Below are 13,538 nucleotides of genomic sequence, written 5' to 3' on the forward strand. Positions count from 1 at the left end.
GGGTATATTTACTACCAGGAAATGGAGAGATTGCTACAGTTAGCATAAAATATTTCTAGTTTCCATTTCCATGACAGGCCTTCCCCTCCTGCATGCCAGATTTCTTACAGTCTTAGAAGCAATATAACCAGAACACTTCTTAGAGTGGGGTTTCCCAGCTGTGAAGCGCAGAAGGAGCAGATGTGCAATGACAATAACTGATACAAGGTGTTAAAGGGAATGTAAGGGAGGGAGGAGGGAGTGGGCTATAGGGAAGGGGATTGGGCGTCAATACTGAAGGCGGGAGGGGGGAAGGAGCACTGTTGTTGATCACAATTGCACAGTTTACTTTGGGGGCAAATCAATGATGGGGGAGGGAATATTCTAGAATAGATGTAGTGGTGATTGCACAGTCCCCCTTGACATGTTTTAACAACTGAACGATTCAATTCTATGATATGTGAATTAGGTGCCAACAAAACTCTTGGGGGAGGGGCAGTGAGGATGGCACTTTGGCTTATGAACTTTGGACATGCCATCTGCAAAGGCCAATCTCTAGGAAAGGACCTCGTGTTGGGGACAGCGGAGAGCCAGTAAAACAAGGGGAGCACTTAATGCGATGGACTGACCCCACAGCCACGGCGAGACAGTCCATGTGGCAGCGCTTACAGTGCCCGCCCAGCTCCTGTCCGTCTCCCCCTGTCTCCCCCTGTTTTACGTAAGCCACCCCGAGTGGCTCCCTCGAGACCATGCGTCTTGGCTCCAATTCACTGTGAGACCTCTAACAGGCAGAGGCAACTGAGCACTTGGCTACGTCTTTCTGCCATGCTTTCTTTCCCCCTTTCCCGCTGAGATCGGGGAAGAGAGAGTTGCCAGCGTGAAGTCACTCTGGAGTCACAGGGCGGTGGGAGACGGAGAACATCCCCGAGGAGCCGCATCGCTCAGGCTACTCCGCTGAGCTCAATGACCCCGAGGCTTTCTCATACAAGCAGACAGAAGCTCCCAAACCTGGGAGCATGACCGGTCCAAATTCTGAGACTAGTAGAGCCTAGACATGTGACAGTGGCCGAGAGCCGTAGCCTGTGTCTGAGCAGATGTGCTACAAATCCATGCACAATCATGGAGACACCACTCCAGTCCTTGAATCTCAATGTCCCCAGTTACGAGGCTGGCATAATGCAATCTAGTTTACAGGGCTATTATAAATCCCAGACAGGCTGGATAGGTGAGGCAAGCGGTTTAACAGTCCCTCGTTCTTACATGGAGGGTTGAGTTCCTGCCTTCTCTTTCTCTCCTAGCCCCTATGAAGAGAGGTCACAACCAAGGACCCTACTGTAATCCCTAGAACTTCAGATGAGATATGTATGTGCAATGTCTGGCTCGCTTGCTCTAGGCTTTGATCTTGCTCACCATTGTCCCCTCGGGTCTAGGACAGTGGCTGGCACAGAAAGAAGTACTTGCTGAATACCTGCTCAGTGAACAAGTGAGCTCGATAGAGCTACGGAGTTTTAGAAAGCGATTCATTGTCTCCCCTGATTCTGATACCGTACCTGGCCCTCAGAGTCCTTTGATAAATACTTAGGGTTAGAATGAGAAGGGACAAAATAAGTGTGTAAACCAATTGCCAATTTAAAGCATCTAAGAAAGCATCCAGCAGCATTCAGATCCAGATAGATATAACTATGAGTTGCTTCTGCTCAGAGTGATTGGGGTCCAGGATTAGGAAGTGGTCCTGGGGAGAGGGTAGAATTGATGCTTTGTGTTGGTCCCTCACGAAACCATACCCTTACACGCCCTTGGTAGTCTTCATAGTCAGACATCTCATGTGCTGACTTTACTGATCGCTGGGGATCCCGAGTTACGGACTTAAGGAGCCCTGGGGCTGGGGTCACAATGATTAAATGCTGGGCTGCTATGCAAAAGGTCTGGGGTTCAAGCTACCAGTGGCTTCGTGCGGGGGTGGGGCTGGGGCTGGGGGGGATAACTGGCTTTCTTTTCCTGGGGGGAGATCTGCTTCCTTACAGCCTGGGAACCGGATGGGACTAGACTGCTGTCACCCAGGCTCACTCTGAGCTGGAATGGACTCGACAGCACCCAACAAGGACAATGGGTAAAGAGCTAAGGAGCCCGGTGATGTGAATGGCTAAGCCTTCGGCCACCAACCAGAAGGCTGGCGGTTGGAAACTTCCCAGAAGAAGAGGAGGCAGGCTGCTCCTGGGAGGATTACAGCCAAGAAAACGCTATGGGCAGTTCTCCACTGTTACGGACCGCTACGAGTCAACCCAGACGCACGGCCCCCAACCACCACAGGGAAGGAGTTCGTGTCTCTGCAGCTCAGGGGGCGGCGGTGGGATCAGCTGATGATGCAGTCTGACTGAACTGAGTTTCAGAGTAAGACTGTCTGGGACTCGCTTCAGCTCCAGGCTCCTTCCTCTCTCTCGGAATCGCGTGAGTTAGGCCAGGGATGTCAGCAGGACATCTTGGGATGCCTCTAACTGCAAGAGACCACAGGGGGGGTGTTTGCGTACCTGGCCTAGTTGTAATTCTTTGCGTAGCTTCGGGATATACTGAAGTATTGGGGAAAATAAAAGCTGCACCCCCTGCAGACAAAAGGAGAGACAAAACATGTGAAGGGCTTTCGTTGCGGTTGTCAGCTTCAGCATCAGTGCCAAACCTGCTCGGTCCCATCACAGCCAAAGGGCCCGTCCTTGAATCAGCCAGGACAGGCCTCCGGGACACGAACCAGCACAGACGCCAAAGACGGGGAGATGCCACATTTGTTGCTGATTCTAGGCTTCTTGCTGAAGCCTCGTCTGGGCCCACCAGCAGTCTAGTGTATTAAAAGAATTCTATCATGCCCCCCCCCCCCAGATTGCATAAAAACCCATAAAAGAGTTTACAGAGCTCTTGGAAAGTAGAACCCAGGAATGACAGATCTTTTGCCTACATGTACATGGCTCTGATTAAAACATAATGCACATCTCTCTTCAGATGCGGTCTTGCTCTTTCTCTCTTTAAGGCAATCCTCATATTGTTAGCAGGGAAAATTCCCTTTTTGCAGTCCCGACCGTTCGGAATGCGTTGGGGCTGTTCTTGGATTGGTTCTATGGTTCACAGTGACAGGAATCAGGAAACCAGGGGTTGCTGGGAACTTTTCCTCACTGTTCCAGAAATTGTAAATGACTCTGAAATTGTCAGCAAACAAGTAGAGCTCAAAGGCATTTGCCCCTTTTCTAAGGGTAGAATCAGGAGAATTACTCTAAGCTGGTTGTGGCCTAGTTGTAGCCACCATGTCCAGAGATCTAAGTGAGAAAGGGGCACAATCAAACTCACAGTGGGTGTTGTTCCCACCTTTGCAGACTTAAAGCCCATAGACGGTGGGCTGGGAGACGCCAGCCTGACTCACACTGCGCTCTGCAGCATGCCGTGGGAAACAGGGGGGAAGCTGCCCGTGGCTCCAGGATGGCTGAACATGAGGGGGATTGCTCGCTGGTGAGGGAGTTCCCTAAACCCTGGAGAGGTTCCCTTCAGGGGAATACTGGTCCAGCAGGTGGGTGGGTAGGGGTGGGCAGGGGCTTTGTGGTCATGCTTCAGTAGTTCTTGCCATTAGAAGGGAGGAAATGCAAAGGGACCAGGTGCACATTCATCCCCACAAAGCCCAGAGCCAGAGGGGAAGGCGGGAGAGTGTTAGCCAGGATGAAGCACTGTGTCATGCAGGGCCTGACTAGGTTCCAGCGGAAGACAAAAGGAAGGGCATGTGGAGGCAAAGGTTAGAGACAGGCATTCCATTAGTGGCTCTCTATCCTCTACCACTGTGACAGCGTTTCTCCCTCTGAACGGAAGCTCACACACAAGCAACTGCCATTCTCTGCTGCTGGCTTGTGCAAACTGCACACCAAATCTGCACCCAAAACCGAAAGCCACGTCAGATGGTCCAAAACTTCGAGGGGGAAGGAATAAGAAATCGCCTACTTGGCCTGGTGCGCATTCCTTCACGATTCAAAATGAAAGACTCGAATGAGATAAGACAGGAGAAGGCTAGGGTCCCTTCCGGCTGCGTGATGCTTTTCGTTTCTACAAAACCAGCTGCACCCATTTGGGCCGAAGACGAGGAGCAGCAGCTCATAACCCCAGCAGAGGGGAGCTGAGGCAAGGGCCGAAGGCTGACTCGGTATACCTCCTGGTGAAAAGCAGCCCTCCCTCGGATGGTCAAAGGGAGAGAAAAAAGCAGCACTCAGGGACCAGAGGCTCCCTCTTCCTTCAGACCAGGCCTCCAGCCTGGCCACAAAGCCCGTGGGCAGTGAAAGACATCCCTCCACTGTCTGCCGAGGAGGCACAGACCCGTGCCCCTCTGCTACCTCGGCCTAAAGCATACAGCCTGGAGACAGGACCCTGCACCTGTGCTGTTGGGGGTGGGGGGTGGGAGGCCAGGGCCAGCATTACCTGTGTTTCTAGCATGCATTAACCGCGGAGAGTTTTGTAAGGCTTTATCCACATCATCTGAAGTCAAATGTGGAAGAGGAGCTACAAAACAAAACAGAAAGCAACATCGCGATGAAAAAGAGAGAGGGTTACCTTCCTCAGACAGAAAACCAACCAACCAATCCAAGGAAGGAAGAGGAAGACTCCCGGCCCCTCTACTCCCCCCTACCTGGATGGGCAACCCTGAACATCTCTCATTCACCTTGCTACGTGTTAGCTTGTTAAAGCCTAGCTTGGGGGTGGGGGTGGGGGGGAGGACTCCTGTATTTAACTGAGGAAATAAATTGCCAGGCAAAGCAATGGAGGGGACTTGATCCACCCCCTGCTCTCGCACTGCTTCTTCGAACCATGCTTGCCGTTCCCAGATGAAAGCATGCAGCGAACGTTGGGGTGCATGCCTCTAATCGCCGAGATGCCGTGCCCACTCTGTCGGGTGAAGCCATATCTCAGGGAGGGAGGGAGGAAGAACGCCCCTCTTTGGGTGTTCAGGTTGGGGATGGAGGGGGGGCCGGTGGTGCAATTTTGAGGAGGACCAAACCTCAGCATGCCCGCTAAGGAGGAACCATTCCTTAATATGTCTGTTTCAGATTCAGAGCATCCTAGAGACTACATCGCATGTGACCAGATAAAGTTTCATTTTCCTTTCATATAGGATCTCCCGGTGGTGATGGCACAGGGCGAGGTGACTGCTGCCCATGTGGCCTGGGGACCCCCACAGCGACGTCCACTCTAAGTGACTACGCTCTTGGTGTCTCATTCTCTCTGAGCCTACATGGGACATGAGTCAAGAGCAGGAGCCGGTTGTCCACAGCCAACTTGCCGGAGCCTTCCGAAGCTGCAGTTCGTGTCTACCACCACCACCCATCTATACTGGAGGGAAGGGAACGTCTTACTCTCTCTGAGGTAGTGCAGATGGGAGAGAAGGATGTCAGCGTTGTAGCTCGGGGTGAGCCGCTGCAAGTCGTCTTTGGTCATCTTGCACAGTTCCTTCCCGTCGATATTCTGGAACAGTAAGATGTCCACGTCTGGGAGGCTGTACTCCTTCACCGCCCACTCCAGCCACTGCCGGACATGGTCTGTGCTCCACAGTGTAGGATCTGAAAGGAGGGACCAGAACACAGTCAGCTCCGGCAGACAAATCTCCAGGTGTGGGGGTGGGGTGGGTGGGGGGGAGGGGGGTCTCTCCCAGTGGGGATGTGGGCCAGCTGCCAGGTCCAGAGCAGCCCCTTCCTGTCACAGGAGAGTGTCTGTGGGGAACAAACACATGCCAGTGGCTCACGCCCCCTGCTGACGGTCCTCAGAGGGTGTTGTGCACGCTGAGGTCTATGCATGCCCCCTGCTCCCTCTGTTACCCAGCTCCTCTAAGGTCTCCTGCGCAGTTGTCCTTGGCACCCCCAAATGGACAACGGGGCAAAACCACGCCCGGTCCCCCATCATCCTCAGAATCCGTGTGCTCAAACCAGTGTGATCCACAGGGTTTAACTGGCTGCGTTGTTAGAGGAGATTGCCAGCCATTCTCCCGAGTCCCTGGTAGTCTAGACCCTCTGCTGAAACGGCTCAGCAGCACACATCTATCCCCTGACAGCTGAGGGGGAGACGCACAGGAGGAAAACTGCCAGACATCAGATTTCCGTCTTTTTCATGAAAAGCGAGAATTCCACCGGAGCCACCAAATGCCCCATAAAGTTTCTTTGCGGGGATGGCCACTTCATTTAAAAGGAGTAAGCCTTAAGACAAGGTGCAAGTTCCAAGAAAATATTCGTAAAGCACTTCTCTAGCAAAGGACTCCTATCAGAAATATAACAAACCCAAACCTCTGCTATCGAGTTGATTCTGACTCGCAGTGACTCACTGAGGGATGGAGACAAACTGCTCCCTAGGGTTTCTGAGGCTGCCCATCTTTAGGGCAGAAGAATGCCTCATCTTTATTCCAAGGAGCGGTTGGTGGGTTCAAACAGGTGACCTTCCAATTAACAGCTCAATAGCTAACCAAAGTCTGGTGGTTCAAACTCATCGACATCTCTGTGGAAGACAAGGCAATCTGCTTCTATAAAGATACACAGCCTTAGAAACTCTAGGGAACACTAGGGAGTTGGGATTAAAACATACGAAGAACACTGAGAATCCAGCAATAAAGAAACAAACACCAATAACAAAATAAGCAAAAGTTCTTAACAGGCATCTAACCAAAGAAGATCTACAGATGGAAGAAACTTGGCATCTGCAAAGATGTTCCGCATCATATGCCATTAGTGAATTACAATGAGCTACCACCACACACTTACTGGAGTAACTGAAATCCAGAATGCTGACAGTACCAATTGCTGGCAAGGATGTGGCACAACAAGAACTCCCATTCATCACAGGTGGAAATGCAAACTAGGAGGGAGATAATTTGGAATAATTTATAAAGGTGTACATTGGTTTATCACCCTGACCCAGCAGTCACATTGTTATGTATCTATTCAAATTAACGGAAAACTTATGTCGACCAAAATTAACTTCACACAAATGTTGATAGCAGTTTTACTGCAGTTGATTGAAAACAGGAAGCAACCAAGAGGTAATTCAATAGATGAATGGGTAAACAAACTGGAATACATCCATACAATGGAATATTATGCAGCGATAAAAAGAAATGAGCTATGATAAGACACGAAGGTACCGTAAATGCACATTGCTAGGTCAGAGAAGCCAGTCTCAAATGGTTGCCTCCTCTAAGACCACAACAATATGACATTCTGGAAAAGGCAAAACTAAGAGCAGCGGAAAGATCACTGGTTGCCAGAGGGCCCGAGGGAAGGAGGTAAGGAGAGAGGTGGAGGGCAGGGCGCACAGAGAAGAGCCGCAGGGAATATGGCTGCCAGCTAACCAGCACAGGAAGAGCTCCTCAGAGTCTACTGGAAAGGTGCCACTAGCAGGAAAACTTGGCATTCTTTGGAAGCAAGAAAAACAACATACCAAATAAATACTCCAAAGTTTCTTCAAGTAGGAGATCAGCAACTCCCGCTGATGGACTCACCTTCACCATGGACCAGTGGCATGTGCCCGCACCCTTCCCCTGAACAAGCCTTTCTCGGCCCCTGAGCCAACCAGCCAAACCTCTGATCTCACTGGCCTCTAGGGGCCCTGTGTGCATAGCAGACCATGTGGGCCACTTGGTGCAGAAACTCTACAAAACCTATTACACAGCCACAGAACTGGTGCACAGCCTGGGATTGGCACATGGATAGATACATAGACCAGTAGAATATGACAGATAGCCCAGGGGGGTGGGAGAAGCATTTTTACCGACAGGCAACTGATTTTCAACAAAGGACTTAAAAAAACACCTGGGAAAGGGACACCCTCTTCAAAAAACAGTGCTGGAAAAACTGGATCTCCCTCTGCAGAATAATAGGGCCCATCCTTCACCCCATGCACAAAAACAAGCTGAAGATGGATTAGAGACCTGCAGGTAAAACTCAGCGGTTACAGAGATCCTGAAGGAGAAAACTGGGACTAACCTAAGGGAACGACTGCGGGGCACGCATGCACCACCAAATATAACAGAGGGAGCCACACTAGAGGACTGGGCCCTACTAAAACTAAAACGCTTAAGCACAGCAAAAGACCTCATCGAAAGAGGGAAAGGGGAGCCCACAGATTGGGAAAAATTGTTTAGCCACGACACAAGGGGCTAATTAGTAAAATCTGTCAAATTCTGCAACAACTCAATAAGAAAAAAAACAAACGACCAATGCGAAGGAGTACAAAGGATATGAATAAGAAAAGTCATGACTTGAATGGCTACCAACCGCACGCTCAGGATCCCGAGCCATCTAGGAGAGGCAAATCAAACCAACAACATACAGCTGAGGCAGAAAACAAAGACCATCAAATGCTGGAGAGGGTGGGAGAGATTAGAACTCCTACACATTGCCGGTGGGCTCGTAAACAGGAACAAGCATTGTGGAAAACAACATGGCGCCATCTAAAATAACTGGGAATAGAAATGCCGTACACCCCAGCGACACCGCTTCTGGACACATACCGGAAGAAGTCAGAGCCAGAACAGTCCGTAACAGCAAGGAGCTCGTAGCACGCTAAACGTCCATCAGGAGAAGGATAGCTAAAGACACTCTGGTACAAACACACAATAGAATACTACGTGTGCCTGCGAAACCGTGATGGGACCATGAAACAGCTCCTGGCGTGGATACACACGGAAACCATTATGATGAGCGAAGTTAATCCATCACAAAAACAGCAAATTTTGTATGAGTCTGTTATTAAGGATAAACCCCAAGGCAAAGGCAGGTTTCTGCTCTCGAGCCCTGTAATTGTTTCATCCAGTCTCCCAAGCAAAGAGGCAGTGTGCTTGACCAGTGCCCATGAACTCTATCACCCCCTTTATGTGTACATCTTAAAGACCACGTGGATGGAGGAAGCTTCAACTCGGCAGGAGTCTGCTTCTCAAGATGGGGAGAGAAGGAGAAGCCCCTGCAATCCTTAGATTGTCCCAAGACTGCCGCACATCGGACACTCCTCTAAGCGTGATTAGCGAACTTGATTGGAAATTCAAGGCAAGAGGTGAGGGAGAGAAGCATGTAGTTTCAGAGTCAGCAACATGCTTCCGTTGGTTGGATATACCGGGTGGAGCAACACTGACCTGGAGGCCAAGGGGAGAAGACGCCTGGTACTATGTTCCTAACTGGGCACTTTTGATATTGTTTCCTGCCCTTGTTGACCAGGTGCTATATTCTACTGGGCTCAAGACTCTGTCTTTTCAAGGCGCACATCTTTCATAGGCCATACCATAAGGATTTGATGTGGAAACCCCATTAAGCAAACGAGGCTTTACCTCATGCTCATCTGTCCCACATTTAAGGATTTGGCCTACTCCCTTGGGCTCAAGGCTGAAATGCCCTCGTGCAGTGGTTCTCAACCTTCCTAATGCCATGACCCTTTAATAGTTCATGTGGTGGTGACCCACCCAACCATAAAATTATTTTCGTTGCTACTTCATCACTGTTATTTTGCTACTGTTATGAATCGGGCGACTCCTGTGAAAGGGTCGTTCCACCCCAAAACGTTGAGAACCGCTGCCCTAGTGCGAGAAGTAGATGATCACACTCCCAAGGGTTGGGCATCCGTGGTTGTGGGACTTTGGTTTGGACCTCTTGTTTCAAGGAACCCAATGAGTGGCGGCCCAGGACTACCATACATTTCCCATTTTCATGTTTCTTTGCTTTGTTATGATGTGTCAGTCGGGTAGGCATGGCTCTGCCTTTGCGAAGGAGTGTTATTGAAAGTTTTGTCCTATCCTCCACCCTCATGGTTTCGGTAAATAGTGTTCAGTTAGTTACTGAAGTTTGTAATCTGTATAAGTCAACAATTAATGTCCTACTGTCTGAAAAGCTGGCCTATTCATGTGTAACTTCCTTTTCTAAACCATTTTTAAAACTTCTATGCCATTGACTAAGTTAATGATACTATCAAAAGAATTACTTTATGCCCCATAGGGATGATTCATAATGTACTCTATTATAAAATGATAATGATGCTTCTAAAGTGAACCAGGACATACATAAATCAAAGATATATAATGGATTTTAGACTACAACTTACTCGTAGCCCTAATCTATGAATAATTAGTTCTTATGACATGGCCCTACTCCATATTCACCCTCATGAAGAGATCCCTGAAGATGTGGGTGTTAGAACAAAGTTTCTGAACAACTCAGATGGTGCCGGGCCCTCGGAAATAGTGCTTGAGGTTTTACAGGCTTGTCTTCCAATGAGCAGGCAGCTCAGTGAGGTGCCAACTAAGTCCACATGGAAGAAGTACAGCAACCTGGGGGACCCACGGATTGTAAAGGATAAAATCCAAATCCAGAGCTTAAATTGTAACCACTGGTTCGCAGAAGGCTATGGACGACAGTGGAAACCCAAATCCACTTGCAGGGTCCCCACGTGAATGAAGCCTCTAGGGACTCCCCTCTGACCTTGGGTGAGGGATGTGGAAAGCCTTGCTGTCAGACAGAGGGCACTGCAAAGTCAATGATCTGAATGGATCTTTACCTCGTAGGCATGGCAGGGAGTTTGGGGTGGGGTGGAAGGAATGGGGAGCTCAATATATTTGAGAAAGAAATGCTCTAAAACTGATTGTGATGATGACTGCACAACTCTTTTTAATATGATTAAACCATTGAATTGTATGATATGTAAATTATATTCCAATAAAACTGTTTTTAAAAATAGTGCCTAGTGAAATCACTCTCCCTTATACTATAATGACAGGAGAAAGATGGGGCTTTTAACTTCCAAAAAGAGTTACAGTATCAGAAAGTCACAGTTCTACCTGGTCCCACCGGGTCACTATGGGACAGCATTGACTCAATGGCAGTGAGTTTGTTTTGGTTTTATACTGTAAATGGCAGACAGACATTATGCATTTTTAAAAGTCATAGGACTGACAATGCAAAGAAGCCATCCTAATATAAACTATGAACATCAGTGTTATAATAATGCATTAACATAAGTTCATCATTTGTCACCAATATACGACACTCCTGCAAGATGTTAGCAACAGGAAAAAACTGTCCAGGGGAGTGAGGAAGCACATGGGAACTATGTACTACCTACTCTCTAAACTCAAACTGCTTTACAAAGAAGTCTATGAAAAGCTGAATAGGAATAAATCAATCCCTTTTCCCTTAATAAACACTTAGAATATGTAACTGCAAGTCAGAGTCAGCTATACAGTTTGAGGAGTCCCAGTGATGTTGTCAGGTAAGTATTGGGCTTCTAACTATAAGGTCAGTAGTTCAAACCCACTAACTGTTCCTTGGGAGAAAAATGAGGCTAGCTGCTTTGGTAAAGATTAAAATCCTCAGAAACCCAATGCAGGGTCTCTCTGAGTGGAAGCTGGCTTGATGACAATGGGTATGGTTTAGGCTTGTATGTATTGGGAGTGTGCTAGTTACAAATCACAGCCAGGAGGAAAAACAACCAAATTAAAATTCCAGTATTTGTATAGCATATGACAGAAGACTGCCCTTAAACTTGGAAATAAAGTGTAGGTTAAGCAAAACCCTTGTATCTACCACCAGCCATCATTTTTTGAGAGCAAGGCTGTCAGTTACAGGCTCTTCCTGGTGAAAAGGTGGTTTTGCAACCAACGTGGCACCTGCAGAATCCTGGGTTGGACGAGTGACGTCCACGACCCCCAGCTGTGAGGTACAAACACCCCACAGGATGCAGACCGGGGTGTCACGCTCCACTGCCACATGCAGGAGGGAACGCTGGCCAGGGACAAGGCAGGCAGACCCCTGGAGAGAAGGAGCAGGGGACGCTCAAAGGAAACAGGTGGCGCCACCCCACCCCACAGTAAATGCCCTCTGGGGAGAGGTCTTTGGAGTGCGTCCCATGGCCACCGGGGCGGCTGGGAAGGGCCTCGTTAGGAGTAGCAGCCCACCGTTGCAAACCCAGAGCCTCTGAGCCTGCTGCAACATTGGGAAGACAGCTGCTTCTTCCCCAGTCCTCTTCACAGGTAAAATGAGTCTTAAACTTGGCTTTTAGAGATCATGTATGAGTTGATAAAGCACACACACACACACACACACACACACAGCCCTCATTGCCAATGAGTCAACTTCAACTCATGACAACCCTGTAGGGCAGGGTAGAACTGTCCCAGTGAGAGTCGGAAACGGAAACTTTTTAAGGGAGTAGAAAGCCTCATCTTTCTCCCTTCGAGTGGTTGGTGGTTTCAAACTGATAACCTTGAGGATTGCAGTCCAGCACATAACCATTACACCACAGGGCTCCCATGAGTTGGCATAGGCCTGTATTAGCTATATGATCAGTCGATTATGCTGAGAATGACAAATGGCAGAGTAAAGGGTCACTTTCATTTGCTAAAATAACAGTAAGAACAACCTGAAAATAAAACATTGAAGATCTATCCTGAAGTAGAAATCCTTGGCAGTGATAGAATAGTATCCATAGGCCTACTAGGTAAACCAGAAGCCTTGGGGTCCAGTACAAAACAACTTCGGTTGATAACTGTAACGTTGGCCGTTCAAAACCACTAGCTGTTTTGTGGGAGAAAGGTGAGGCTTTTTACTCCCATAGAGAGTTACAGTCTGAGAACCCTATGTAAGGTGACCAGATTTAAAGTGGGACACCAATGACCAGGAGAGGGGGAATCTTGATTAAACATTTGGTCTATATGGACCAAACAAACCATTCCCTAGCTTGTCGTGCATTCTTTCCAAAAATCGGGACTTTTTAAAAATGCCAAAAAATCAGGACCGTCCCGCCAAAAGCGGGACATCTGGTCACCTTACCATAGGGATACTCCGAATCAGAATTGACTTGATGGCAGTGATTAAAATTTATATATATACAGAAGTCTGCTTAAATACTGTGTTAGCTTCTAGTGTTACTACAACAGAAATATACCAAATGGTTGAGTTTCACAAACAGAAATGTACTCCCTCTTACCAATTCTGAAACCGATCGCCTTTATGGCAAACTGATCACCTTTACTCCAGGGTGCCATTAAGCCCATGATCAGCTTTTCCTTGGCATGATTTTCTAGTATAGAGACTTTGAAAGTTAAAACCGTTGTAAACTGGAGCGCGTTCATGGTGCTCTGTAATCGATAAACTGGAGCGCGTTCATGGTGCTCTGTAATCGATAAACTGGAGCGCGTTCATGGTGCTCTGTAATCGATACTCCGCATCATCCGTGTGGAAGGGAGAGGGCGACTTAGGCTCTCGGTGCTCTTTGTACTGCATTTACAAACACTTAGTGCTACTATTTTTTAGAAATGGAAAATATTCTGCTTTCTGATGGTCTTGCTTAGTCCGAATCATTTGTAGTCCCTAAAGCTTTTTGTTTATATTTGAAGGGAAAGCAAACCCTTGGTTCTCCGTCTGGGAGACAGCAGCACAGGTTCAGGGTGCCAGCTGCAGAGGGAGGCTCTCGGGCCTCCTGGGAGAAGTTCCTCACAAAGACTGGGTCTTCCCAAGTCTCCTGTAGGGCCACAGGTCTGAAAGATGCACTCCATTCCTCACCCCTCTTTCTTG

General features: G+C 48.5%; 1 protein-coding gene across 5 annotated transcripts in view; it reads right to left on the reverse strand.

The window, feature by feature from the left end:
* Nucleotides 1-13,538, reverse strand: part of ERG (ETS transcription factor ERG) — a 147,866-nt gene that overhangs the window by 16,490 nt on the left and 117,838 nt on the right. For 3 of the 5 annotated variants that reach the window (XM_004696930.2, XM_045284910.1, XM_045284911.1), the window contains exons 4-6: nucleotides 5,355-5,558; nucleotides 4,423-4,503; nucleotides 2,508-2,579 (exon numbers count right to left, since the gene is read on the reverse strand). In XM_004696930.2, coding sequence (XP_004696987.1) covers nucleotides 2,508-2,579; nucleotides 4,423-4,503; nucleotides 5,355-5,558 — 357 coding nt within the window. The remainder of the gene's footprint in view (nucleotides 1-2,507; nucleotides 2,580-4,422; nucleotides 4,504-5,354; nucleotides 5,559-13,538) is intronic. The other 2 variants (XM_045284909.1, XM_045284908.1) reach the window with 2 other exon arrangements.

This window comes from Echinops telfairi, unplaced genomic scaffold, assembly GCF_000313985.2.
Source record: "Echinops telfairi isolate 266 unplaced genomic scaffold, ASM31398v2 ScPeMD7_7469;HRSCAF=8507_0, whole genome shotgun sequence".
Taxonomy (NCBI): domain Eukaryota; kingdom Metazoa; phylum Chordata; class Mammalia; order Afrosoricida; family Tenrecidae; genus Echinops; species Echinops telfairi.